The 25,989-nt window shown below is 55.7% G+C and overlaps 1 protein-coding gene across 4 annotated transcripts in view; it reads left to right on the top strand.

The window, feature by feature from the left end:
• PALD1 (phosphatase domain containing paladin 1) overlaps nucleotides 1-17,116 on the top strand; it is a 52,517-nt gene extending 35,401 nt beyond the window's left edge. For all 4 annotated transcript variants that reach the window (XM_058671497.1, XM_058671494.1, XM_058671496.1 and 1 more), the window contains exons 11-20: nucleotides 2,451-2,546; nucleotides 2,778-2,906; nucleotides 3,204-3,320; nucleotides 3,399-3,554; nucleotides 3,665-3,847; nucleotides 5,081-5,221; nucleotides 5,433-5,504; nucleotides 6,799-6,939; nucleotides 15,433-15,588; nucleotides 16,667-17,116. In XM_058671497.1, the coding sequence (XP_058527480.1) occupies nucleotides 2,451-2,546; nucleotides 2,778-2,906; nucleotides 3,204-3,320; nucleotides 3,399-3,554; nucleotides 3,665-3,847; nucleotides 5,081-5,221; nucleotides 5,433-5,504; nucleotides 6,799-6,939; nucleotides 15,433-15,588; nucleotides 16,667-16,819 (1,344 nt within the window). In that variant the 3' untranslated portion in view covers nucleotides 16,820-17,116. The remainder of the gene's footprint in view (nucleotides 1-2,450; nucleotides 2,547-2,777; nucleotides 2,907-3,203; nucleotides 3,321-3,398; nucleotides 3,555-3,664; nucleotides 3,848-5,080; nucleotides 5,222-5,432; nucleotides 5,505-6,798; nucleotides 6,940-15,432; nucleotides 15,589-16,666) is intronic.
• Nucleotides 17,117-25,989: the final 8,873 nt, after the last annotated feature.

Genomic DNA, 25,989 nt, shown 5'->3' on the forward strand with positions numbered 1-25,989 from the left:
GCCCAGGCTGACCCAGAGCCCTGCAACAGACTGGCTGCGGACGGTCGGCTGTGTTCTTTCAGGCTGACTTTTCCGGGGTTGGGAGGAAGGTGAGCTAAGGCTCAAGGCCCAGCAGGAAGGAGCGCCTGGGGAAGTTTATGTTTCCCTGATCAGTTCCTCTTGACTGCAGCATAAACAGGATGGAGGAAGGGGCTGCTGGCCAGGGCGGCCAGGGCCTCTGGATTCAGACGCGACCTGGGCCGCTCGGCTCCCCGCACAGGCAGAGCTGTGGGGATTTCTCCAGGAGGCCTCGGTTCAGTCTACCCGACAGCCCCTGGTGGTGCAGAGGGCAGTGGGCTCCCCCGGCCTGCCTGTTTTCCCACTCTGGTAGACACAGTGTTTGAGAAGGATCTAGAGGCACAGGACCCTTTTCTTCTGTAACACTTTCAAGAAATGCCTTCTAGGTACTGGGGCACAGTGGGTTAAACTGCTGACTGTTGCCAGCATTGCTTATGTTTCAGCTGCTCTACTTCTCATCCAACTTCTTGCTAATGCACCTGGGAAAACCCAGAGGCTGACTCAAGCATGGGGGCCCGTGCACCCACATGGGAGATCCAGATGGTGTTCCATGCCAAGCCCCCATCTTCATGGCCACGTGGGAAGTGAATCAATGCTCTCTTTTTCCTCCTTTCTGTAACTTGGCTTTTCAAATTGATTGTATTTTTTTTTAAAAGAACTATTGCTTAAAGGTAGTATTCTAGGACTGAGCTGGGAGACATGAGAAAAGAAAAAGGACACTTGGCTGCTGGGGGCACGTGGAGCATCTGCTGGGACTGGGTTGTCAAGGTCATCCCAGCATTGTTTCCTGCCTGCTTTGTTGCCTGCCCAGCCTCCACCTGCCCCTTCCTGCTCCCGGGGGTCTGTCACTGAGATTGTTGGCGGCTCAGTGACTCAAACCTGGAATGTGCTTGGCCACCCTGGCCTCATGTGAATCTCAGCTTGGAGCCAGCTGCCTGGAGTCCGGTCCTGGGCCCTACTGCACATGCCACTTACAGGTGCATGTGCTTGGGCAACCTGTGCATCGTCCACCCTGTGCCTCCATCTCTCTGTCCATGAGTGGGGTTCTGTGGCTTGTGCGGCTACTGTGGACAGGTGAGAAAGGACGGGTGGTACAGCAAGTGTCTCTGGACCGGCTCTTACGTGACTCACCAGGCAGTCTTGTCTTCCTGGGTTGTTGGGTTGTTCTGGCTCTGCATCCGCATGTGCTGAGCAGCCGCTTGAGCGAGAAATCTTCCAGAAACTTAACAACTCTTTCCTTGGTCTAGATCAGGGTCAGCAAACTCCTGGGTTAAATCCAGCCCCCTCACCCATTTTTGTAAATCATTTTAAAAATTATCTGAGAGGCAGGAGTCAGGGAATATCTTCTATCCATTACCCAGATCCTCACAGTGTCAGGACCTGGACAGGCTGGACTGAAGCTGGGAGCCGTGAGCCTAGTCCAGGTTCTCCCATGGATGTGGATATGGCAGGGACCCAGCTAGGTGAGCCATCCCCTACTGCCTCCAGGGGGTGCGTTAGCAGGAAGCTGGAGCCAGGACTGAGCCTGAGCACCCTAGTGTGGGAGGCAGGTATTTAACCTGTTGGGTGAGTTACCTGCCTCCTGTAGGCCAGTGTTAGTGGTGCAGTCTTGCTGGTTCCTGCCTTGCCTGCCTGCTCTCATGTTGTCATGGTGGGGTCGAATTGTTGCTGCCCACAGACATGGAAGTTTCCTGAGTCGCTGGAGAAGTTTGCTGAGGCTGGAGCTGGGATCATTTGGATCAACTGACAGGAGCCTTCTTTGGGGCCTGAGCCAATCTCACTTGCCCTCCTGGGAAGGCTGACCCAGCCAGGGGTACCCTGACACCCAGGGTTGATGAGGGGATCCCCAGTTCTCTGTGATGGTCCCTGCCCTGGAGGATGCAGAGCTGGGCTTTGGAGATTTGGGGATTCGGCAGTGTTTGCCCTCGCTGTGTGACTTCAGGAAGTTGTGTCCTCCCGCCCTGCCTTGCCTACCGAGCCTCTGTTTGCCTCTGTAAACCAGGGGTCTGTCATGGGCCCCTGGAGAGTGGCTGGAGATGGGGTGGGGGGACCCAGTTCCCATAGGAGAGCCTCTGGCTCCAGTGGGTGTGGGTGGATGGTGGTGTGAACACTTATTTCTTTAACATGGAAGGTGCAGGACATGGTACGGGGCTGGGGTGGGAGCAGAGCCAGGGAACCTCTGTCCAGTCCAGGCCTGAGGCGGAGGTGGTGGGGTCTGCTGGGGAACTTGCTATTGTCACTGGCAGCCTCTCCTGCAGTAAGTGGTTAGATGCTTAGCAGAACTGTGTTGTGAAGCTAGGCTGCCCTCCTGCCTTTCTGGGGAGGGTGACAGGATGACCTAAGGAGTTCCTCCCATTTAATACCCCCGGCCTCCTTGCTGGCTGCTTCCCCAGGAAAGCGGCCGCCGGCACAGTGTCTGGCAGAGGGCGCTGCAGAGCCTGGAGCGATACTTCTACCTGCTGCTGTTTAACTACTACCTTCATGATCAGGTGGGTGTGGAATGTCCAGGCCCTCCTCCCAGGGACTCTCCTCTGGAGTGCTTCCTGTGTTGCTGGGGGGACCCTGGTGGAATGGGGAGGAAGGGTGGGAGTAGCCCTGCACCTTGCCTCTGCTCTACTTTCTGCATCCTCAGCCAGGGCAGTGGCGGCCCGGGGCAGGCAGGCAGAGCCCAGAATCACCCTGCACCTCTAAACGCTGCCTCTCTCTGCCACGGGCTACAGTACCCGCTGGCCCTCGCCCTCAGTTTCAGCCGCTGGCTGTGTGCCCACCCTGAGCTGTGCCGCCTGCCTGTGACACCAAGCCTGGCGGGGCCCATGTCCCCTGGAGATCTCATTGCCAAGGGTTCCCTGGTGAGTGCGTGGCTGTCCTCAGTGGGGGGTGGGGAGGTGGGATGGGTCCCCTGCCCACTGAGCAGGGGGTTCCTGGGGCTTGGGCAAAGCATTGTCTGACGGATGCGGAAGTTCAAGAGGCCTGAGCCTCAGCGTCTCTGCCACCAGCCTCTCATTTCTGAGCCTTAGCTTTCCCATCCTGAGAACGGGTGTGCCGCTCTGCCCTCGCCAGGCTGGTGTGCAAAAGCACTGCTCTGTCCCTCCTCTGCCCTTCTCTGTATGTGGCTGAGGGTCCTCAGTTCTGTGCTTTCCCTGCAGGGAGCAGACGATCTTGTGTCCCCGGACGCCCTCAGCACCATCCGGGAGATGGACGTGGCCAACTTCCGACGGGTGCCCCGGCTGTCCATCTATGGCATGGCCCAGCCCAGCACCAAGGTGACCAACGATGCTGGATCCTTGGGGCCGGGGGAGGGCTAGACGGAGTGCTGCCACCCACCACCCTGTGTCCCACAGGCCCTGGGCAGCATCCTGGCCTATCTGACGGATGCCAAGCGGAAGCTGCGGCAGGTGGTCTGGGTGAACCTGAGGCCGGAGGCTGTGCTGGAGTGTGACGGGCACACTCACAGCCTATGGCTGCCTGGGCCGCCCCTGGGCCCTGCCCAGCTGGAGGTGAGGGGTAGTAGCCCTTGGGAGTGGCCAACCTGGGAGCCCCATGTCCTCCCTGGCCTCGGGTGGGGCTGGGCTGCAGTTGGCCTCAGGGCCTGTGCCTTCCTACCCAGGCCCTGGAGATGCAGCTGAAGGCCCAGCTAGGCCTGCCTGCCCCTTCCACCAAGGGCCCAACTAGTGCCCGGTTCCAGACGTGCCTGACCATGCAGGAGGTCTTCAGCCAGCAGCGTGTCACCTGCCCTGGTCTCAACTACCACCGTGTGCCTTTGCCTGACTTCTGTGCCCCACAGGAAGAGGTGAGGAGGAAGGGCCTGGTGCCCCACAGCCAAAGCGTGGGCATGGGACTCTTGGGAGGCGGCTGTGTGTGTGCATGTCTGTGTGTGTCTGTGGTGAAGGTGTTTCAGGCAGTTCACAAACAAGAACTGAGATGCATTTTGGTACAGGATACTGAAGTCCATGCTGAGTTTTCCATCTTGTCCATTTTCCTGAGTCTTTTGAGGGCCCATGATGTGCTGGGTGTTTGAGGTGTGTGTGTGTGTGGGCACAGTGCATCTTGTAGGAGAGCATATGTTACCATGATTCTGGTTTCTGTAGGGTGTGTGTCTTTCGGAGAAGACACACCTACAGGGGCACTGCATGCTGTCAGTGCTGGGTCATTTTGGTTCTGAGTGGTGCTGGGTGCTGGGTCATCTTGATGCTCAGTGGTACTGGTGCTAGGTCATCTTGGTGTTCATTGGTGCTGGTGCTGGGTCACCTTGGTTCTTACTGTACTGGTACTGTGTTATCTTGGTGGTCAGTGGCATGCTGGGTCACCTTGGTGCTCAGTGGTACTGGTGCCAGGTCGTCATGGTGCTCGTTGGTGCTGGAGCTGTCTTGTCTTGGTGCTCATCGGTTCAGGTCCATGCCTGGGTTTAGGGAGCAGGATGCGGTGCACTATTGGCGTGTGTGTGGATGTGAGCATGTGACGTGTATCTCCCTGGGTGTCCGTGTCTTTCAGCCGTGTGGACAAGTCATGGCGTGTGTTCCCTGGGTGTTCGGGTCTTTCAGCCATGTAGACAAGTTACTGGGGGGGCGCTGCGTGTGTCTCTCCTGTTGCTTGTGGTCTCTGGGTGACCGGGTTGTGCTGGTGCTGCTGGGGACGGGGGGACCTTCTGGCCTCAATTCTGGCCGCCTCCTCCTGTGGTGTGCTGCCCCCTGGTGGCCCTGCGATGCAGTGACTGCAGGTGGAGCTGGAGCAGCACCCCCCCCACACACACACATGGGGGTGGCCTGTGCATACACGTGTCTTGCTCGGAGGAGGATGGGTGCCCTGAGGCCCAGGGGTGTAGTGTACTTGCTCCCACCTCCACCCCGCATGTCTGGGGCAGGGACAGCTGTACCAAAAGAAGCTGCTACCTGTGTATGGCCTCCATGAGTTGTGTGAATGCACTGAGCTGCTGGCACCAGGGCAGTGTCTGGGTGGGGTCCCCTTCAGAATGCTGCAGCCCAGAGTCTGCCCACCCCAACTCAGGCCTTGGCCTCTCCACTAGGACTTTGACCGGCTGCTGCAGGCCCTGCAGGCTGCCCTAGCCAAGGACCCCGGCAGCGGCTTTGTGTTCAGCTGCCTCAGCGGCCAGGGCCGGACCACGATGGCCATGGTGGTAGCCGTGCTGGTCTTCTGGCACATCCAAGTGCGTGAGGCTCCCCGTGGGAGGACCTGGCTCTGCCCAAGGGACAGTGGCTGTGGCGGGAGGGGTGGGGATGAGATGGTGCCTGGGGTGTGGTCCTGGAGCCTCCTCAGTTCTGGGCAGACACCCTCCTGTCCTGCTGTGGCAGGTCCCTGGGGTGGGAGTGGATGCAACCTGGGCAGGGGCCCCTGTCTCAGCAGCTGTTCCCACTCAGGGTTTCTGCGAGGTGGGTGAGGAGGAATTTGTGAGTGTGCCCGATGCCAAGTTCACCAAGGGCGAGTTTCAGGTGAGTAGGGGCAATGGGTGGAGTCCTTGCTGGCAGGCCTGGGGGCATTGGCAAAGCCCCATCTAGCACTGTCACCTCTTCCTGAACATGCTTTCTTACACCCATTTTTCATTGACAAGTAAACCGAGGCACAGGGTACCTTGACTTTGGGGGACCCTGGCAGGTGTCCACAGAGAGGGCGAGGCCAGGCATTCCCATACCCCACCTGACCCTGCTGAGGGTGGGTCAGGAGCTTTTCTCTTGTCGGGGTAATGCTGATGGCCATCTCCTAGGCACTGGGAAGCCAGCTACGTTTGGTGTCTATGACGTGCAGCCTGTTCTGCCCAGTTACCATTACGGACAGTGATTGGGAAGCCATTAGCTCTGCAGGCATCTCCCTGTGCAAGCACGTGGACGGATCCCCTCACTAAGAGGCCAGCTAGGGGTCAGCTCCCCCGTCCTGGCCGGCCTCTCCGCATGCCTGCCCCCTGACCAGGCTCGTCCTGCCCCCGGGCCTTTGCATCTGCTGCTGCTATTGCCTCCCTCTCATTGTTTCTGCTCTTTTCTGCTATCTGGGAGAGATTCTTGCTGCAGGAAATGCACCACCAAATGCCTTCACCAGGCTCTGCAGCCGTTGCCACTGTTTGGAGTTTCTGTGCCCCTAAGGCGGGGACTCCCCCAGCCCCTCCCCCATCCTGGCTCCATGGACCCGGCTGCGCTGGGGCCTCGGGGCAGTGGAGTCTCATGTCTGATGTGTGATTGTGCCCAGTGGGGTGCTCCCGAGGTTCCCTGCGGCAGGTGTCCCCTCGCCTGGCAGCCCAGTGCGTAGTTCTGCCGTTTTTCCCATCCTCCCTTGCAGGACGCCGATCTTGCTGTTGGGACGTGGGGCTATGTGATCGTGGCTGTGTAAATCCCCAGGTCCCCTGCCCCGGTCCCTGTGTGTGCGCACCCAGGAGAGACGTGCTGGACAGGAGGCCATGCTGTTCACTGTTCCCAGGAACTGTCCCCACCACTGTGCCATTTTCCACCTGCACCAGCGGGGTGCAGGGGCCCCAGCCTGCCTGTGTGCTCACTAATGCTGGATGTCTCTTCACCAAAGCTGTTTTTCATTTTGATGAAGTCCACTTTGTTTTTGCTTTTGTTGTTGCATCTGAGAAATCATTGCCCAGTCCAGTGTTCCTGAGCCTCCTCCCCCCGCAGTGTGAGAACACGTGACAGGCAGGGGTGTATGGTCAGAGCCCAGCCTTAGGAGTGGGCTGAATCTGGAGCCGGGACTACCGGGTTGGTGCTTAAGGAACCCCTGCCCTGGTCCCAGGTGGTGATGAAGGTGGTGCAGCTGCTGCCTGAGGGACTCCGCGTGAAGAAGGAGGTGGATGCGGCGCTGGACACGGTCAGCGAGACCATGACGCCCATGCACTACCACCTGCGGGAGATCATCATCTGTACCTACCGCCAGGTGAGTCTGCCGCAGCCCAGGGGCCTGGGGTCCTGGGACTCCCACGTCGGCCCCAGGTGCTTTTCCATCTTCTAGAAGTGGAGATGACTGTTAGTATGGAAACGTCCCCAGGCCCATGCCACGGTCACTTGACTGCAGTGTGCTGTGGGATGTGTGCTGGTCCAAGTGCAAGCCTGTGTCCCTCCTAGCGGGATGCTTTCTAACAGGTGCTTATTAGGCGGCTTTAATGCTGTGTGAACATCCAGAGAATGCAACTCCCAGGGCCTGGCTGGTACAAGTCAGCTTCTGGCTGGAGCTCTTGATGCAGTTGGGACCTGTGGCATCCCAGGCTGCTGAGATTTGGTGGAAGGTGGTTTTACAGTCAACCTGGTCCCTCGCCAGCGGTAGGTGTGCCCCCTAGTGTCGGAAGGAAAGCACAGCGTAGTGAATGCGTTGATATGGTCATTGACTTCCAATCTCACTGGCCACAGCTTGGGCAGGGTTGTGCTTCCTTTTAAAAAAAAGATTTATCTGTTTTTTTGTTTTTGTTTTTTTTTTTTTACTTATTTGAGAGACAGGATTACAGAGAGAGAGGAGGAGGCAGTCAGAGAGGTCTTCTATCCTCTGGTTCATTTCCCAGATGACTACAGTGGGCCAAGCCAGGAGCCTGGAGCGTCACCTGGGTTTTCTGCGTGGTAGCAGGGGCCAAAACCCATAAGGGATGCCGGCGTCACGTGCAGAGGCTTAGCTTCTTCTGCTGCAACGCCTGGCCTGATTGTGCTGCAGTTTATGGGTGGCGGGATGGGAGGTTTGTCTGCATCCACAGCCCCACAGATACGTGACAGCGGCATGCGCTGCAGTGTCAGGATGGCAGCAGGGTCACTAGGCAGTACAAGTTTTATTGTTAACCTTCATTCTAACAGCTCCTGTATACAAGGGTTATTTGTGAAGTTTACGGTAGGGATTGGCGCTGTGGCACAGCTAGTTAGTCCTTCACTCTATAAGCGCTGGCATTTCGTGTGGGCATCAGTTCTTGTCCTGCTGTGTTTCTGACACAGCTCCCTGCTAAAGCACCTGGCAAGGCAGAGGAGGACGGCCCAAAGCCTTGGGATCTTGCACACACGTGGGAGACCTGGAAGAAGCTCCTGGCCAACTGATGGAAGATTTTTTTGTAAAAAAGGTCCACGGCAAATTTGCATTCTCCTTTAACCCCATTTCCCCATGTCCTTAAAAAGTTACTTTTACTCTTTGAGGGCAGAGAGACACAGGGACAGAGAGAAAGAAGAGAAACAGCTCCCATCTGCTGGTTCACTCCCCAGATATGCCCAGGGATTGCTGTCTGAGGCCAAAGCTCAGAGCCTCTGTCCAGGTCTCCCCCAAGGGTGGCAGGAACCCAACACTGTAGCCACCACCGCCTCTCAGGGTCTTCATTCACAGGAAGCTGAAGACAGGAACCTGGGCTGGGACTCGAACCCAGGCACCCCAGTAGTAGACCCAGGCAGGCATCTTAGCTACTGTGCCAGATACCTGCTCCTCCATGACCTCCACTGTATTTCAGGTCAGAGGTCATCAGGGAAGAGGGCGTGTGTGGAGATGAAGCTACAGAGGTGGGTGAGGAAGGGTGCCCTGGGGTTCCAGAAGAGAGTTTGTCCAAGTCCTCCAGGGCTGGGGATAGTTACCCTGAGCCTAGTGTGGCCTTGTGTTGCAGTTGTGTGTGTTGCCACCAGGTGGCAGCAACGAGCCAAGCGGTGGAGACAGGGTTCTTGGCTGGCCAGGGCTGTCAGAGCCCCCTCCTCCATACCTCATCCCCAAGCCACAGCTGCCTGCATGTCCTTTGTGGACACACAAGATGGGTCAGAAGGCATGACCTGCCTGAGCTGTGGGGAGGGTGGAGATACTGCCCGGGGTTGAGTTCACACAAGTCCCATTGTGAGAGAGAGGGGGGAATGCGTGGGCCAAGGCTGAGAGGCTGCCAGGTGCAGCACGAGTGGAGAGCAGCCAGGGCGGTTTGGTGCCCACGTAGGTCCCTCAGGCATTGGAGGTGGGGTTGGCGCAACTCTGTCTGTAGTTGGGGGACGGCAGCTGTGACTGGGGCTGGCGAGAGAGGTGCTTGTTTTGGCTCTGTTCTCGGTGTGGACTGTGGTAACGACGTGGGAGAAGCAGACTTTTGTGGGTGGTCTCTGGCCCCCACCCCTATCCCCCAGGCCAGGGCGCTGCTGATCTCTGCCGGTAAACGGGATCCTTGAGTCCCAGCATGGCCACCAGGTGGCACCAGTGAGCTGAGTGCAGGACAGAGTCTACTTTATAATTTTTTTTTAAAGAATTTTTGTTTTTTGATGATTTTCACATGGTTGATTAGGGTGGTAAGGGTCAAGGGCTACAGGAAGGTGGGAGAGATCACCATTTCCGCATTCTCTTTTTTTCCTGGGGGAAGGAGGAAGATAAGGAGAGGAGCCACACCCAGCCTTCCAAACTCCTCTGCACCCTGGGATGGAGGGCAGCCACCTGACACCACCCCAGGGTCCCAGATGTGGGGCATGCTCTGAGGATCCTGCTCAAGAGATTTCAGTAGTTCAGCAGTTCTGAATTACTGCTGATCTCACCACTCCAAGCACGATGAAATCTCTCCAGAATCCACTGGCTGACACAGTCCACCTTTTGCCATTTGCCCAGTCTCCATTTGCCCAGATATTCACTGCCAACACTTGGCCAGGGTAGTTGATCAATTTGTTCTGTCCTCTGTCATTGTACCAGGTGTCCTCTGCGGACTCCAGTGTACTGCCATATCCTCCATGTGCACCTGCATATGCTGACCACTGCTCTGTCTGAGCCACGAGGAGGCTCAGCTCTGACGCATGCACTCCATGGTCAGACCATGGAACCTGCAGTTCTCTCCATGGTTGGGGTTCTGAGTCCAGTGATTCAGTTGGGGGGAATCTTCAAAGAAACTTCGTCTGAGGCCATCCCAGACCTGATTCTTGTGTGTTCTTGCCAGTATAGGATCTGGCATAGTTTATCACCCCAATCAGCTTATGCACATGCTGTGGTTGCAATTGCTGGGTCAGTTCTGTCTCCAGCCCTATCTTCTACATAAACCAATGAGTGTTGCAGTCCAGCCTGATCCTTCCCAGCACACACTGGGCTCTCACGCAAACCGGTGAGAGCTGCAGCCTAGTAGGAGCAACCTGCAATAACTCCCACCAGGCTCGTTCCCTACCCTGGTTCCCATGCTTTCCAGTGTGTACAGCAGACTGGTCCAGTCTGTCCCATGTCCTGTTCAGCTCTCATGCAGGTCAATGGGCATTGAAACCCAGTTCAGCCCAGCCAGCCCCACCATCCAGTCTACACATTTGCCGGTGGGTGCCACTCTCTATTTAGCCATGTCTGCCCCAGTCCTGGTTCTGATGCTCACTAGTCGGAGTGGCAACCCAAAAGGGAGGTACCTACTTCCCCAATGAACCTACTCACACTCCCAGGTCATGCTCTCTCCAGGTGGTTCTGCAGTTTAACTTGACAGAATTTGTCCCCCATGCCAGCATCTGCCAGCTGATGCTGCGACAAAGCCCAGCCACCCCACACCCACTCTGACTTATGCATGTACCACCAGAAGGAACAGTCAATCCAGCCTGGCATTTCCCTAATCCAGCTCACATGAGGCCAACAGGTGTTTTAGCCCTGCCCAGCCTGGTCTGCCCCCATCCCAACTCATGCTGTCCAATGGCAGTAGTGATCCATCGGGGGAGCCCCACACAGCTTCCCTACCAGATTTGCCCGCTCCCCACTTGGTCTCACATATGCTGCGGCCCAGTCTGGCATAGCCTTGGCCTTTGCCAGTGGGTGCTGTAGCCTGGCCCAGCCTGGCCCTCCCCCAGAACTGGCTCACATTGGTTAGGGCTACAGCCTAGCCTAGCCCCGCCAACCCCCAGTCCTAGCCCTCATATGAACTGGATTGTGTTGCGACTCAATCCGGCCCAGCCCAACCTACACTCCATTCTGGCGTTTGGATTCACCAGTGGGTGATATGAATGGCCCTGTCTGGTCCAACCCTTACAGAGCCAACCAACACACCTGCCAACAAGTGAAGCAGCCCTGCCTGTCCTGACCAACACCCAGTCCTGGCTTATACACTTACTAGCAGGAGCGATGACCCACCAGGGGAGTTCCTCAAGTTCCCCCACTAGGCTCACTCTCGGACCCAGATCTCACATGTGCCAGCAGGTGCTAGGCCATTACCCAGCAGTCTGCTCCCACAGTGTTGACCTTTGTGTGAGCTGGTGGCTGCCACACACCAGTTCTTGGGTGTGTCTGTGGGTACTGTAGCCTGGACCAGCCCAGCCTATTCTCAACCCCACTACCTGTGAATCCCAGTACCCATGAGTGGTGTTGAGTTCTATGGTCATGCCTAGCTCAGCCTGTCACCACCCCAGCCCTGGAGCAAACCAGCTGATATGGCAGTCCCACAGGGGTGAGCCCATGATCCCCTACAGAATCTGTTCCCAGATCCAGTTCTCTCGCATGCTTGTTAATGTCATGGCCCAACCTAACATGCTCCATCCTCTGCCCCAAAGTCCCTGGCGGGTACAGTGTTCAAGCCCTCTGAGCAGGCCCCCCAGACATTACTTTTGTGTTCACTGGTAGGTAGTAGTTGATAACAAGGAGCCCCGTTCAGGGCTCACATGTGGGCAGGTGTATTGGTTTGGCCTCAAAAGGTCCTCCAGTTTCCCTCCACTGAACTACATAGTCTTAACCCCCTCGTTTACCTTCAAGTGCAGTAGCCAGGTTGGTGGAAGTTCCCAAGAAGTCACTCCTCACTTGATGCATTCTCCCTCAGCAGTCTTCTCTCCCACACACCTCCAGACCTGCTTCCCTGAGCAAACCATAGTGCCCCATGTCTGGCCCTCTGGCATTATGCCGTGCCAGCCTGCAGCACTTGCATGCTGGCCCCCACACCCTTTCTATTGGCTTGCCTGTGTCTGCCCCCCCCCACGTATCTTGAAAAAAAAAAAAATAACAAAAACTAGAATAGATGAATTAGGTGAGTATGCCAGCACACTGGTATGGTTAATACAAATTTGGCATTAACCGGTCCAGAATGCCCACCAGCTGTTAGCTGCTTTACTCCCAGCAGTGTAACACTTAGATAGATACAGTGCAACTTAGGCATTGCCTACAGCTGGGGGGATTTGTATTTCTGCATGTTGGTGGTCTTGTGAAGCTGACTGCAGGCTTGGGGGCAGGGTGGGTGGCTCTTGGTGACTGGACCCCTGGTGACCAGCCACCTGCAGATTAGAGAGGATGTCCGGCCAGTTGGCTCTGTGTGTGTGTGTGTATGTGTGTGTGCACAGAGGATGGGGAGACTTCTGTTGAATATCTCTGCTCTGAACTTCTGTCTCCACATTGGGACAGCAGACAGGCTTGGAGTGGGCACGGGGCTGAGAACCTTGGAGAGGCCTGAGGTGTCCAGGGCGCTGGCCAACACCCCCACATCATGGCCCAGCCCCCTTCTATTTTAGGGCCCAGTCTCAGTGGGTGAGGAAGTCTTGGTAGGCTCCACCACCGCTAATGACAGCCTGGCATGCCAAGTGGTCTAAACAAGCCCCACTGGGCTTGCCCCAGGGAGACGGCCAGCGTCTGGGCAGCGCTAATGCAGTGCTGTCTTGAGGAAGCCAGGGCTTTGGTAGAAAGATGCGTCCTTGTTCCTGTCCGAAATCACAGTCCTGTGAGCGGGCAGGAAGTGCCCATGGAAACTCGGGGGTGGCAGGTGTCCCCTGATCTCAGTGGTTTGAGCTTAGATAATTTTACCCTCTGGGAAGGAAATGTTCATGCTGCAGCTGCCCTTCCAGCATCGTCCCCGGGAGTGGACATGCTCAGGTCAGGGCCATGCAGCTGTGACCTTGACCCTGGCTGTGGCTGTGGTCGATACTGAAGGCTTCTCACACCTCACAGGATGGCTCTTGTCCAGGGGAATTGCAGTGGTTTCTTCACCTGCTTTTTTTTTTTTTTTAAAGATTTATTTTTATCAAAGTCAGATATACAGAGAGGAGAGACAGAGAGGAAGATCTTCCGTCCGATGATTCACTCCCCAAGTGAGCCTCCAACAGCTGATACGCGCCGATCTGATGCCAGGAACCAGGAACCTCTTCCAGTCTCCCACGCGGGTGCAGGGTCCGAAAGCATTGGGCCGTCCTCAACTGCTTTCCCAGGCCACAAGCAGGGAGCTGGATGGGAAGTGGAGCTGCCGGGATTAGAACCGGCGCCCATATGGGATCCCAGGGTGTTCAAGGCGAGGACTTTAGCTGCTAGGCCACGGCGCCGGGCCCCTTCACCTGCTTTTAAAGAGGCTTTTGCGCATGGGCTTAGGCGGACGTGGGGACAGGACACAGTCGGAGGGCGGGCAGCAGGGGAGGTGGAGGGAGGCAGGAGGGAGTGAGAGAGGCAGGGGCATGTTGCACTGATCATGGTTTGTGTTTAGGGAAAGACTTTTCTCAGTGGTTCCCTGCCTGATTTCTAAGTAACACTGATCAATCGACTGATGTTTTGAGCACGTGCTTAATGTGCCTTAAAACCCTCAGCGACCTGCTCGCTCCTGGGCTGACCATCTGCAATGACAGCTGTGGGGCGTCCCCAGCCTGAAGTTCTCACAGCCTTTACTTGATTGACCCTACAGGGTCGAGTTCACGCCTGTCTGGACCTGGCCTTTCCACTGTACCCCTCACCCCTGCCACCGGCTCCTCTCTACTTCCTGCCCTGGGCCAGACTTCATCTTTGACCCCTCCCTGTGTCACGGTCTTCCTGGCCTGCCTCAGGTGCCCCTCCAGGTGTCACTTCCTCTGGCTGCCTGACCTGCGCCCCGTGGTGCACGGGTCTGCTTGCTTTGAACCTAGCTTCTTCCTCATCAGACCACAATCCTCTTCTAGCCCTGGCCAGCAGTGTCTTTGGGAAACGGGTGGCTGCTTCTGGCCTCCTGGTGTGGATTCAAGGGTGTCCGTGTGCCCTGCACAGTGAGCAGCTGCCCCAGCTTCTCTCCCCTTTCAGCTGCCAGAGCCTTGCTCTGTAGACCAGGGAGACTGAGTTCAGTGGAAGAGTAAGACTAGGACCCTGTGCACAGAATTCTCAGGCAGTCAGAGCAGTGATCCCTGCTCCTGCAACCCTCCTGGGCTCTGGCTGCTGGCTGCCTCCCACCCTGAGGCCCCAGAGCTCCCTCTGGGTGGGTGGGTCAGCCTGGCCAGTTACTGCCCAGGTAAGCAATCCTGGAAGTAGAGGTGGCAGGAACCTGGAAGGGGCAAGTAAGAGGGCGTTAGGGAGCCCCAGGTCCTGCACACATGGGGACCTGCCTCCAGTGCCAGTTCTTGGAGGGTAGCCTGGCGTTCCTGATGCAGCTGAGGAGGGACACATGAGTCGCATTGGGTGCTGCGCAGGAAGACTTGCAGCCATTGAGAGCCCAGCTCTTGCAGCAGAGAGAGCTGCCGGGGGAGCCTGGAGGCTCAGTGCAAATTGTGGCCTTGGAAAGCTGCTGCTGTGCCAGTGCCCGCCCCTGCTCCTCAAGTCTCCCCAGGGGTTCTCAGGGACACAGCCGTGAGTCGCACACCTGGAAGAAAGGCTTCCCTATCTGCCCAGAGGCTACCACAGCCGGGTCCCCCACTTGGATTGCCTTCTCATGCCTTATTGCCCAGCTGACCTCCCATGTGCTCCCAGAAACATGTTGTTCACCTGTGTGGCTGTCCCCATCTCTCCCTGGCCTGAGTCTGGTTCCCAGACAGGTAATGCTGCAGTGGCTGAGCGAAAGAGGCGCCCTAGATTGGACATACACCCTCATCCCTCTTTGGCTGGCCTGGAGCCCCTCTTTGCTCTGAGATCTTGTCTGTTCCTCCCCACCCCATACCCCACCTCTGCCCTGGCCAGAGGGAAGGCAGAGGTCACACACCTCTTCTGCCTCCGCTCCTGAGCTTTTGGATAACAGGTAGGGATATCACTGGGGACCTGTAGGGCACACTGATATGGGGAGCTCAGGCCGGGGGAGGGAGAGAGGGGCTGGCGCTGCCTCCACAAGGCAGAGTCGGGAGAGCTCAGCCCTGACACTCACTGCCATCCATCAGCCCCCTTCAAGGTCGTGGTCAGAACCCTCTCTCCCTCTGGGGAGAGGTCTGAGAAGCCAGAGGGAGTCACATGAGGTCTGCTTTAACCCTGGAGGGGCCAGGGCCAGGGCCAGAGGCAACAGGTGTTGGTGGTAAGGGCCCTCCCTGTGGTCAGAACTGACAGCCTGTCCTCTTCTGGGGGTCCCAGAACAGTGCAGTGGTCACAGGAGGAGAAGTAGGCTGGGGTCCTACAGGCCCCCTTGGAAGGAAGGGGTCTCATGCCTAGGCCCCAGGTCCTTCCTGTAGCACCAGCAGAGGGGTGTACCCTCTGGATGCTGTGTAGCCACCCCCTCCCTGCCCAGGGGCTCAGCAGTGGGGTGCGGGTGTGCAATGGGGGCACTGGAGCCCTCGCACTGACTCCGCCCATCCTGCTGTATAGGCCAAGGCCGCCCGAGAGGAGCAGGAGGCATGGAGGCTACGGCTGCGGAGCCTGCAGTACCTGGAGCGCTACGTGTACCTGATTCTCTTCAATGCCTACCTTCACCTGGAGAAGGCAGCCTCTTGGCAGAGACCCTTCAGTACCTGGATGCGGGAGGTGAGAGGAGGCGTGTCCTGGGGCTGCCCTGTTGGCCTGTGTACGCGCAGTGTAGCACCTGCTGTACCTGTGTGAGGCGAATATACCTTAAAGAGCCTGACTGCTATGCACCCATTGAATAGAGGGGGAGACTAGGTGCAGAGAGGTTGCATAGCTTGTTCTGAGTCTGTGTTAGAGCAGGTTGCTCGCCTGAGATGCTGCAGTGGCTCTCAGCCGCTTCCGTCCCTCTGAGCTCAAACTCTGGCTTTGCCATGGGCCCGGCTGTTTTTAGAGGCAAGAGCTGTGCCTGGCACCTGCAGGCCAGGAGCAAGGCATTCCGCGCTTCCTGTAGTTACACCTGTGCCAGGAAGCAGCATCTGTTGACGTCACCAGCAGACCTGGGTGGTTCTAATCCGGATACCAGACTGGAATTAGCTGCCCCGAGCTGAACAGGTTGATCATGGAGCTGGCAGCCTGGCCATGCCTGAACCACCATCTGGAGCAGGTCTGAGTTCAGTTTTCTCCTTGAGCTCCTGGGCAGGCTGCAGGTGTTGGGCAAGGATGAGGGCTGTCCCTGCAACAGTGTGAGTGCCATCCTTGGGACCCAGGGGTGAAGGTTGCCAGGAACAGGAGGGGCGTAAGACTGTCTCTGTGTTCTTGGTAGCAGCTGCTTCTCCTGTGGTGGGAGAGACGGGGGCAGAGTAGGGGATGATAAGCGTGTGGTGCTGCTGCCTGGGCTATGGGGTGAGGCCCCAACTGGTCTGGCCACAGCTGGAGCCCCCACCAAGGGGCTGCTGTTTGCTGCTGTTTGCTGCTGCACCCAGACAGCCGCTCCAGCCCTAGTGCAGGTCCCAGTGGTGATCCCAGAGCTCGGGCCTGTGTTCCTGGGACGCTCGCTCCCTGCTGAGTGCCCGGTGCAGGTAGAGCCTCCAGGCACAGTCCTGGGAGGCAGGTTGTGGAGGTGGTTGGGATTGTGGGAGGCAGCTCCGGCCCCAACTCATCCCTGGGCTTCAGATGGTGCCGGGGGCTTCAGGCAGTGCCAGGGGCAGGGTCACCTAGACACCCTGAAATCCTGTGCCATCTCTGCTCTCCTCCGCAGGTGGCAGCCAGTGCAGGAGTCTATGAGCTGCTCAACCAGCTGGGCTTCCCCGAGCTGGAGGGCGGCGAGGACCAGCCCTGCTCCAGGCTGCGCTACCGATGGCAGCAGTGGCCTGACAGCCCGGAGCCCTCGGCCACTGGGGACTTCCTGTAGGGATGGTGCTTCTTTCCAGCTTCCCCTGGCAGGGCCCCATGCAAACCTGGAGGTGTCCAACAGGTCCTGTACTGCCTCCTCTTCCTGGAGCGACTGGGATGGGCTGGGTAGCCTGTGTGGAAAGAGCTCTATGTGAGACACTTAGCACAGCATGTGGTCAGCCTCCAGGGGCACCCTCCCCAAATTACCATACACAGTGTCCCAGTCTGCAGCCCCCCACCAGTGTCGGTTCCCTTCCCTTGATCCCTCTGGCTGTTCTGTCCATTGCCTCTTGCCTGCCCTCCCTCCCCATCCTCATATTCTCACCCCCCTACCCTGGCTGCCCTCCTCTCACTTGTCTGGCTTCCCAAAGTCCCCTCTGGCCTAGGAGACCACATGGGCAGCTCGCATGGCTGTGGGTGGGCAGAGGCCTGGGTCTCTCTCCTTCCTTGGCCCATTCCCCTCCTGGGGGCTGACAAGGTGTTAGAGGGTCCCAAGAGGTCAGAGTCACCCAGAGTCCCTCTTGGGGACCAGGTACAGCAGAGTGCCTGAGAGCCAGGCGGGAGGTGCTGAGGAAGCCACAGCCTGGAGCTGAGATCCTGCTGCACCTGCCCTCTGCCCTGAGTGCCCAGGAGGGCCCCAGCTGCCCACTGGCTGCAGCGGGAGCCCGAGGCAGGAAGCACTGGGTTTGGGTCAGTGGGCATGTGAAGCACTGGGCTCAGGGTGGCGCGAGGAGGGGTGTCACTCAGATGCCAGGCTGCCCTTGCTGAGGCTTCTGGGCCGCCCACAGTTAGGAACAGGATGGTCAGACCCTGAGGCTCTGGAGGCCGCTGACTAGCCTGTGTGCACCTGTGGGAAGGCTGTGTGCACCTGCTCGGAAGGGGTGGTGGCAGAGGAGGGCCGTGTGGCAGTCCTGCAACTGTTCCAGCCCAGGGCCAGTGTCTGCTGGAACCCGGGCACTGGCCAGCGAGGAGGAGGTTGTTCGCCATCCAACTGGCCACCTTGCTGGGCTCAGGCACTTTGGCAGGAGCCCAGAGCCGTGAGGTGGGAGCAGAGGCCCATGCCATGCAGAGCCGGCCGGTGCCGGAAAGCACTGCACTCCGTGGCTGAGGCAGAACTGCTGTGTTTGTGTGTTCACTCTGTTCAGCCTTGCTCGTCATACCGCGCAGATGAAGATGGGTAGCATTCTCTGCACCAACATCTAGATTAGGAGGCAGGATGAAGCTGAACCGGGAAGGGTCCTCGGTGTGCTTGTGGTTGTCTCTTGACTCTTCAGCTGTGCTGGGACCAGGCACTTCACCTCTCTGCCTCAGCCTCAGTTTCCCCATCTATCAAACGGGAGAATACCGGCATACCTACCTCACAGGGGTGTTGTGAGGATCCAGAGGTTTTTTTTTTTGTACAGAGCTTTTGAGCATTAAAAACAGCTGAATGTGTGCGGTGTACCGAGGTGTCTGTCATGTGGGCAGGTGGGGCTGCCTCAGCTGAAGTCCCTGCTCCTTCCGAGTTGGGGAGTGTGGGTCAAGAGCATCTGCCTCTTGCACTTCGGGCTTTAGATAGGGTTTCACAGAGTCCCTACCCCCTTCCTTCCTTCCTGCCCCCCAGTCGTGTCCTGGCTTGTGCAGGACTGTCATGCTGAGCTTCCCCCCACCGAGGAAAGCAATGTGACAAGCTAATTCTCACAGCAGTAGGGAACACAGTGTGTGGAAAGTGGACCTCAGCTTCCACTTCCTGCGCTGACACTCGTGGTGCTTCAGGTCCCTGGTTAGTCGAGCACACTCGTGTAGGGAGATTGATGAGTGGAGAGGCAGTAGAGAGGTGAGGTGGACAACACTGCCCCCAGGCCTCTGGCCAGCTCCCTGCAGGGCCCTCTGGGTTGCGGGCCCATCGTCAGTGGATAGTGGTCAGGAGGGAAGTGTGCAGGCTGGCAGAAAAGTTGAACATGGTGTGGCAGTCGTCTTCCCTGCACCCCAGAGGCTGTGTGTGGCTCCTGCATGCTGGCGTGGAGCCTTGGGGATGGGGGTATGGCTCTGCCATTCTCACTTGGGATAGGGGCAGGCTGAGAAGCCCCCAGGAGTGGGTGGATGTCTCCCCTAGGTCTGCTTTAGGCTCTGGGATTGTACCAATAGGACTGGCTCCTTGTCAGTACTGCTAGTCCCATTCAATGAGTTAACACAACACGGCCAAGGAAACAGTCACTAAATGAGACCATACAACTGATAAAGGTCTGAAACATGCTTGGAATCCGAACAGCTCAACTCTCAGAAAATAAAAGCTTCATTTAAAAATGACAACCTAGCTGATGTCTCCGAATAAGACCTGAAGATGTCCGACAGATTTGAAAACATGTTCAGTGCTGGGCCCGGCGCAGTGACCTAGTGGCTAAAAGTCCTCATCTTGAAAGCGCCAGGATCCCATATGGGCATCATCAGTTCTAATCCCAGCAGCTCCAGTTCCCATGCAGCTCCCTGCTTGTGGCCTGGGAAAGCAGTCGAGGATGGTCCAAAGCCTTGGGACCCTGCACCCATGTGAGAGACCTGGAGGAGGTTCCTGACTCCTGGTTTTGGATCGGCGCAGCACTGGCTGTTGCGGTCACTTGGGGAGTGAATCATCGGATGGAAGATCTTCCTCTCTGTATATCTGACTTTGTAATAAAAATAATAAATAAATTAAAAAAAAAGAAAGCATGTCCAGTGTCATGGCTAATCCTGAAGGATGCATAGGGAAGCCTCAGTGAGGTGGCATCTGCACCAGCTGGAATAGCAGATGTGACAAGACAGAAGGCCACCTGCACTGGCAAGGGGGTGGAGCCTGTTGGTGGGAAGCAGCACGGAGGAGACTCACAAAGCCAACGGGGGCAGCTCTGCTTCCTGGGTAATAGCAACAGAGCAGATAAGGAAATGAGCCTGTGGAGGAGGCCCCTGCCCGGCTCAGTCCACTGCAGCCTTCCTCGCAGCAGCCAAGATATGAACCCACACCAGTGCCCATCAGCAGGTGAATGGATGGAGAGTGTAGTGCTGATGTGTCACGGAATGTCATGAAGCCTTCAACAAGAAGAATCTGTCATGATGACATCAGTGAGCCTGGGGGACATGACGCTGAGTGACATAAACTAGACACCCACGGGTAAGAGCCACAAGTTCTCACTTGGATGTTTAAAGTAGAATTCACAGAGCTTAAGATGCTGGTTCCCAGAGGCGGGGCTGTGGGAGTAGGGAATACTGGCCAGAGGACCAGTGAGGAGTAGTTTGAAGAGCTCTCAGCAGCAATGTGTTGTATTGCAAATTTCTACCTGTGTAGATTGTGTTTTCTTTTCTTTTTCTTTTTTTTTTGTAGATTGTGTTCTCATGCCTAGAAACTGCTTGCAGTAATGAGCTCAGTGTAGCCATTGCACAATGAATAACTCACATTGGGATATCCTGTACGATTTTTGCCAATTACAAGATTTTAAAAAAAATTATTTTTATTGGAAAGGCAGATTTACAGAGAAAAGGAGAGACAGAGAGGAAGATCTTCCATCCATTGATTAACTCCTCAAATGGCCACAACAGGCAGAGCTGAACTGATCCAAAGCCAGGAGTCAGGAGCTTCTTCTGGGTCTCCCACATGGGTGGAGGGTCCCAAGACTTTGGGCCGTCCTCAACTGCTTTCCCAGGCCGCAAGCAGGGAGCTGGAAGGAAAGCGCAGCACTCAGGACATGAACCAGTGCCTTTATGGGATCCCAGTGGATGCAAGATGAGAACTTTAGCCACTAGACACCACACTGGACCCTAGAGATTGTTTTTTTTTAGGAGCAGGTCTCAGGCCAAGTGCTTAAGGTGCTGTTTGGGATATCCACACCCTGGGTTGAATCCCGACTCTGTTCCCAATTCCAACTTTCTGCCAATGTGCATCCTAAGAGGTGCAGGAAATGACTCATGCGCTTGGGTATCTGCCACTCACGTGGGAGACCTGGGTTGGGTTCCAGGCTCCTGGCTTCGACGCAGCTCAGCCTAAGCTGTTGTGGGGCAGAGTAAACCACCAGATGGGAGATTTCCATTTGTTTGTCTGCCTATTCTTTTTTTTTTTAATGAAATTAATTTAGAAGAAAGGAAAGTAGTTTTATGACTTAATTTGATTCTTTCTTGGTTAGTCCAAATGGCCAGTTATTTTTTTTTAAAGATTCATTTATTTTTATTACAAAGTCAGAAATACAGAGAGGAGACACAGAGAGGAAGATCTTCCGTCCGATAATTCACCCCCCAAGTGAGCTGCAACAGCCGGTGCTGCGCCGATCCGAAGCCGGGAACCTCTTCCAGGTCTCCCACGTGGGTGCAGGGTCCCAAAGCTTTGGGCTGCCCTCTACTGCTTTCCCAGGCCCCAAGCAGGGAGCTGGATGGGAAGTGGAGCTGCCGGGATTAGAACCGGCGCCCATATGAGATCCCGGTGCGTTCAAGGCGAGGACTTTAGCCACTAGGCCACGGCGCCGGGCCCACATGGCCAGTTATTTTAAAGACTTCTCTGTTAAGTAATTTCTTAATGCCAGTCTACATTGCTGAATGATAATTGTAAAATGTGAGTTAGCAGGAGGTGTTTCAGCAGTTATGGGAAAGTGGAAGAGGCCCTGCTTACCCACACGGCTCATTACTGTCACATGGCCATCCCTGCTGCTCTAGAGCTTCAGACCTCACCGCACGCGCTGCAGTGCAGGTGACCAGCCTGGGAGGTGAGAGATGAGGCCTTGGGTTTGTGCTTGTGTGTAGTCAAGCACCACTAGCCAGGTCCCTGCCAGAACTCCCCTCCACATCCTTCCTGCCTGGTGAGGTCCTGGCCCCCAGGTGAGTAGCCTGACTCTGCCTGGTTCCCCAAGCCCACCATGAGACCTTGCCCAACTTCCCTTTGAGCTTTTTTTTCCCTTCTGTTTATAAAGGTCTTCATGCCTACTTAAACCCAGCAGTGAAAAGGACAGTGTAGGGTAGTGGCTCCAGCCCCTGGGGTTGGCACCTGGGAAGCCCTGGTGACCCCTTTACCCCCATCAGTTTCTACCCCTCCATTCTCTTTTTGTTCCCCTGAATACTGCCCCCTCCCTCCCTCCCTCCCCACTTCATCCCATCCTGACTCTATGGCTTGGCCTTGAACCATATCCCCTTCCCCTCGCATTGGTCTCCAGGGTGAAGGTTGACCCTTCTCTGGCACCACTTGGTGGACATGAACCCCATGGGTCCTGACTTTGTAAGATCCGATTCTGGATTGAGCATGCTGCTCCTCCCTGTCCCACTCCCCCAGCTGGCCCTCCCACGAGGGCCAACAGAGGTACGCACACTTGTTTCTTAATGTTGCTGTGCGCAGAGGGAGGAGGCTGTAGCTGTTGGTACACCCTGTCTCTGTGTGATGGTACCAGCTCCCACTCCTTACACCAAGGGGAGAGCTGCTTCCCATGCTCACTTTACATCTGTCCCAATTCAGAGACTACACTTGATCTTAGCCAAAAGGCCGAGAAGCAATCCAATTCAGAGACTTCCCATTCTGCAGTCTCAGGTAGCAGCTCAGGAGCCTGCCCTTGGCTGGGCTCTTGCTGCTGCTGCCCAGGACGTGGTCTAGATATGTTTGGGAGTTTCATGATTTTGGAGAGAATCTCATACTTACCATACATATTTATTTTATATAAATTATATAGTTATATTTTATTATATAATTATATAAATGTATTCTATACATTTTTAATTATTCTAAAAGAAGACAGACATTCAGAGAACCCCTATTAGTTCATCCTCAAATGACTGTGATGGCCAAAAGCTGGGAGTGGAAACTTAATCCAAGGTTCGCATGTGGGTGGCAGGTCCCAAGTCCTGAGGCCAGCCCCGCTGACTCTACAGAGAGCTGGAGCTGGATGCTGGAGCCGGACATTGAACCCAGACAGCACTCAGATGTGGGATGTAGGCGTCTTAATCACCTGGCTAAATGGCTGAACTGCCTAATGTGACACTTCTCTTGAATAGTGAGGCTTTATGTATGTCGGCCACTAACCTTTTCTCTTGTATGAATCATGCGGTCCAGGCTTTGGGGCTTTGGTGTGTGGTCTTGTCGGTTGGTTAGGTAGAGGATGTTGCTTCATTGTCCGTGTTCATCATTTCCACAAGTCTCCACCATCTACCCTGAAATGCCCTTGTCTGCTCTTCATTAAAGCACATACTTCAGCAGGTGCACTGCTGTCACCTTGCGCCACCTATTCTGCCAGCTCCCGGGGAGCCCAGAGTGGGAGCCCATGGCTGAGCTGGCTGCCCAGGTGGCCTTGGGAGCAAGAAGTGTCAGAACTTCTCGCTTGTGGTCTGGGGAGGGTCTTGAGGGGAAAGCACCCGGGCTGTGGGGGCCCAGGGTCAAGTTCCCACAACCACTCAGGCCCCTTGGTGCTGTTATGAGGTTCCCCCAACAGCTCATCTGCAACCAGGGTCTTTTCGGTTTCGCTTTGCACCTTCCCTTCTCCCACACCCACTGCTTCACCCGATACCGGTGACGTGTGTGTGTAAATGGTGTGTGGCCCATCGGAAGTGCTTGTCACTCTGTCTCCGAACCCAGTGGGCTGGAGGAAGCACCCACAGCCCTGGCGTCCCCGTGCCCAACTCAGTCAGTACTTGAGGTCTGAGGTTGGCCAATTTGATGAGGGATGGAAAAGTCTTACTTTGATCTGTGTGTGTGGCTTTCTCATTGGGTTGCAGTGTCTTACCTAGAGTTTATTGGCTGCTGGGTTTATCCTTTGATGTATTTGCTGATTTCTCTGTTGGATTGCTGTGTTTAGTTTTTTCTCTCAGTGTGTCTCTTGTGACATTTGCAGGGTGTTTGTTACAAAAAGTTGTAATATTGCATTTTTGTTAGTACAAGTATCCTTCTATACCCAAGGTTTCATTTGAAGGTACTTAAGAAAATTCATGGGGGAAAATGGAATTAAAATATAAATTTATTTTGGTGCAAAAATTTTTGTGAAATTCATGCACAAGATTTTTTTTAAGATTTATTTTTATTGGAAAGGCAGATATACAGAGAGGAGGAGAGACAGAGAGGAAGATCTTCCGTCCAATGGTTCACTCCCCAAGTAGCCTCAACGGCTGGAGCTGAGCTGACCCGAAGCCAGGAGCCAGGAGCTCTTCCGGGTCTCCCATGCAGGTGCAGGGTCCCAGGGCTCTGGGCCATCCTCAACTGCTTTCCCAGGCCACAAGCAGGGAGCTGGATGGGAAACAGGGTCGCCGAGTTTAGAACCCGCGCCCATGTGGGATCCCGGAGTATGCAAGGCGAGCACTTTAACCACTACGCTATTGCGCTGGACCCCAAGCATAAGATTTTTAAAGAGAAATTTTTAAGATTTTGTTCAATTTAAAGGGAGAAGAGAGATCTTCTGTCCACTGGTTCACTTCTCAGTTGGCCTCAATGGCCTGGCCTGGGCTGGTTCAATCCAAAGCCAAGAGCCAAGAACTTCTTCCATGTCTCCCATGTGTTTGTAGAGGTCCAAGTGCTTCAAACATCTTCTACTGCTTTCCCAGGCGCATTAGCAAGGAAGGAATTAGCACATTTTTTGGGTTGGAAGTGGAACAAGCAGGACTCAAGCCAGCACCTCTGTGGGATGCTTGAGTTTTTCATAATACACATTTTCCACGAATATCTTGAAGACTCATCATACCTTTATCTGAGCCTAGAACTCCATCCTGGTCTTCTGTGTGGATGACAGGAACCCCAAGCACTTCACCCCTCATCTGCTGCCTCGCAGGTGCATTAGCAGGGAGCTGGATTAGAAATGTAGAGAAGCCAGGACTAGAACCTGCACTCTGCCGTGGGATGTGAGTGTTACCAACAGTGGCTTCACTTGCTGCACCGAGTATCAGCCCCTACACCCCTGGGGAAAAGGACCTGTGTTTAGATTCAGTGGGAGTGAAGAGCAGAGTAGCAGTGGGATTGGACAGGAAGTGTGACCTGATGTGGTGGACTCAGGCCAAGGGCCTCTGCTGAGAGTCTCAGCATCTCTAGCTGGGAGGCTTCTGAGGTTTTCTTGGCTCCTGTAATTCAAAGTACACAGCCTGGGGGAGGCACTATGGCTCAACAGGCTAATTCCCTGCAGGCACCGCTATCCCATCAGGCATTGGTTCTGGTCCCAGATGCTCCACTTCCCATGCAGCTCCCTGCTTGTGACCTGGGAAAACAGCAAAAACTGGTCCAGGTCCTTGTACCCCTATACCCATATGGGAGACCTGGATGAAGCTCCTGGCTCCTGGCTTTGGATTAGCTCAGCTCTGGCTGTTGAGGCCATGTGGGGAGTGAACCAGTGAATGGCAGATCTTCCTATCCCGCTCTCTGTAAAATCTGCCTTTCCATCAGGTGCTACCTGGAGCACCCACATCCAGCTGGGGGACCCAACTTCTGCTTCAGAAGAGGGCATGGGAGCCAAGTTCTGTACCCTACCTGACCCAGCCTACACCCCCAAGGCCCCACCCTGCCCATCCACCAAACAATCTGTTCTCAGTTCTCCATCATTGTCATTCATGTTAGTTCCACAAATGTCCTCATCTGTGGCAGTCTTTGTGGGAATCCTGGGGTGGATAAGCCCCCACAGGGGTGGGACTGCTGTCCTTTCTTCACTCATTGGTGTGCATTCCAGGCATGTGCGAGTGGCTGTGAAGACTGGTGAATAAGACAGAAGGAGGTGGTTCCTTGGGTGAAAGGATGCTGGTGGGCCCAGTTGGTAGCCTAGCAGCTAAACTCTTTGCCTTGCATCCTCCAAGATCCCATATGGGTGCAGGTTCATATCCCAGCTACTCTACTTCCCGTCCAGCTCCCCACTTGTGGCCTGGGAAAGCAGTCGAAGACAGCCCAAAGCCTTGGGACCCTGCACCCACCTGGGAAACCCAGAAGAAGCTCTTGACTTGGAATCTTCTAAGCTCCAGTCATTGCAGCCACTTAGGGAGTGAATCACCTTCTCTCTGTATATCTACCTTTTCCAAAAAAATAAATAAATCTTAAAAAAAAAGGATGCTGATACCTGGTGATAGATTCCCAACTTTCCTTCACCTCTCCTCTCCCTCCTCTCTCCTGGAGAACAGCATGTGGGACAGAGCAGTCGGGGACTGGGTCCCCTGCAGCTCCTGGGGAAGGGGGATCTGAAGTCATCATAGCTCTTCCAGGGGTGTCAGGGATCTCTCTGATGCTGCAGGGCTATACAGGATCTG

This window comes from Ochotona princeps, chromosome 13 (genome assembly GCF_030435755.1).
Source record: "Ochotona princeps isolate mOchPri1 chromosome 13, mOchPri1.hap1, whole genome shotgun sequence".
Classification (NCBI taxonomy): domain Eukaryota; kingdom Metazoa; phylum Chordata; class Mammalia; order Lagomorpha; family Ochotonidae; genus Ochotona; species Ochotona princeps.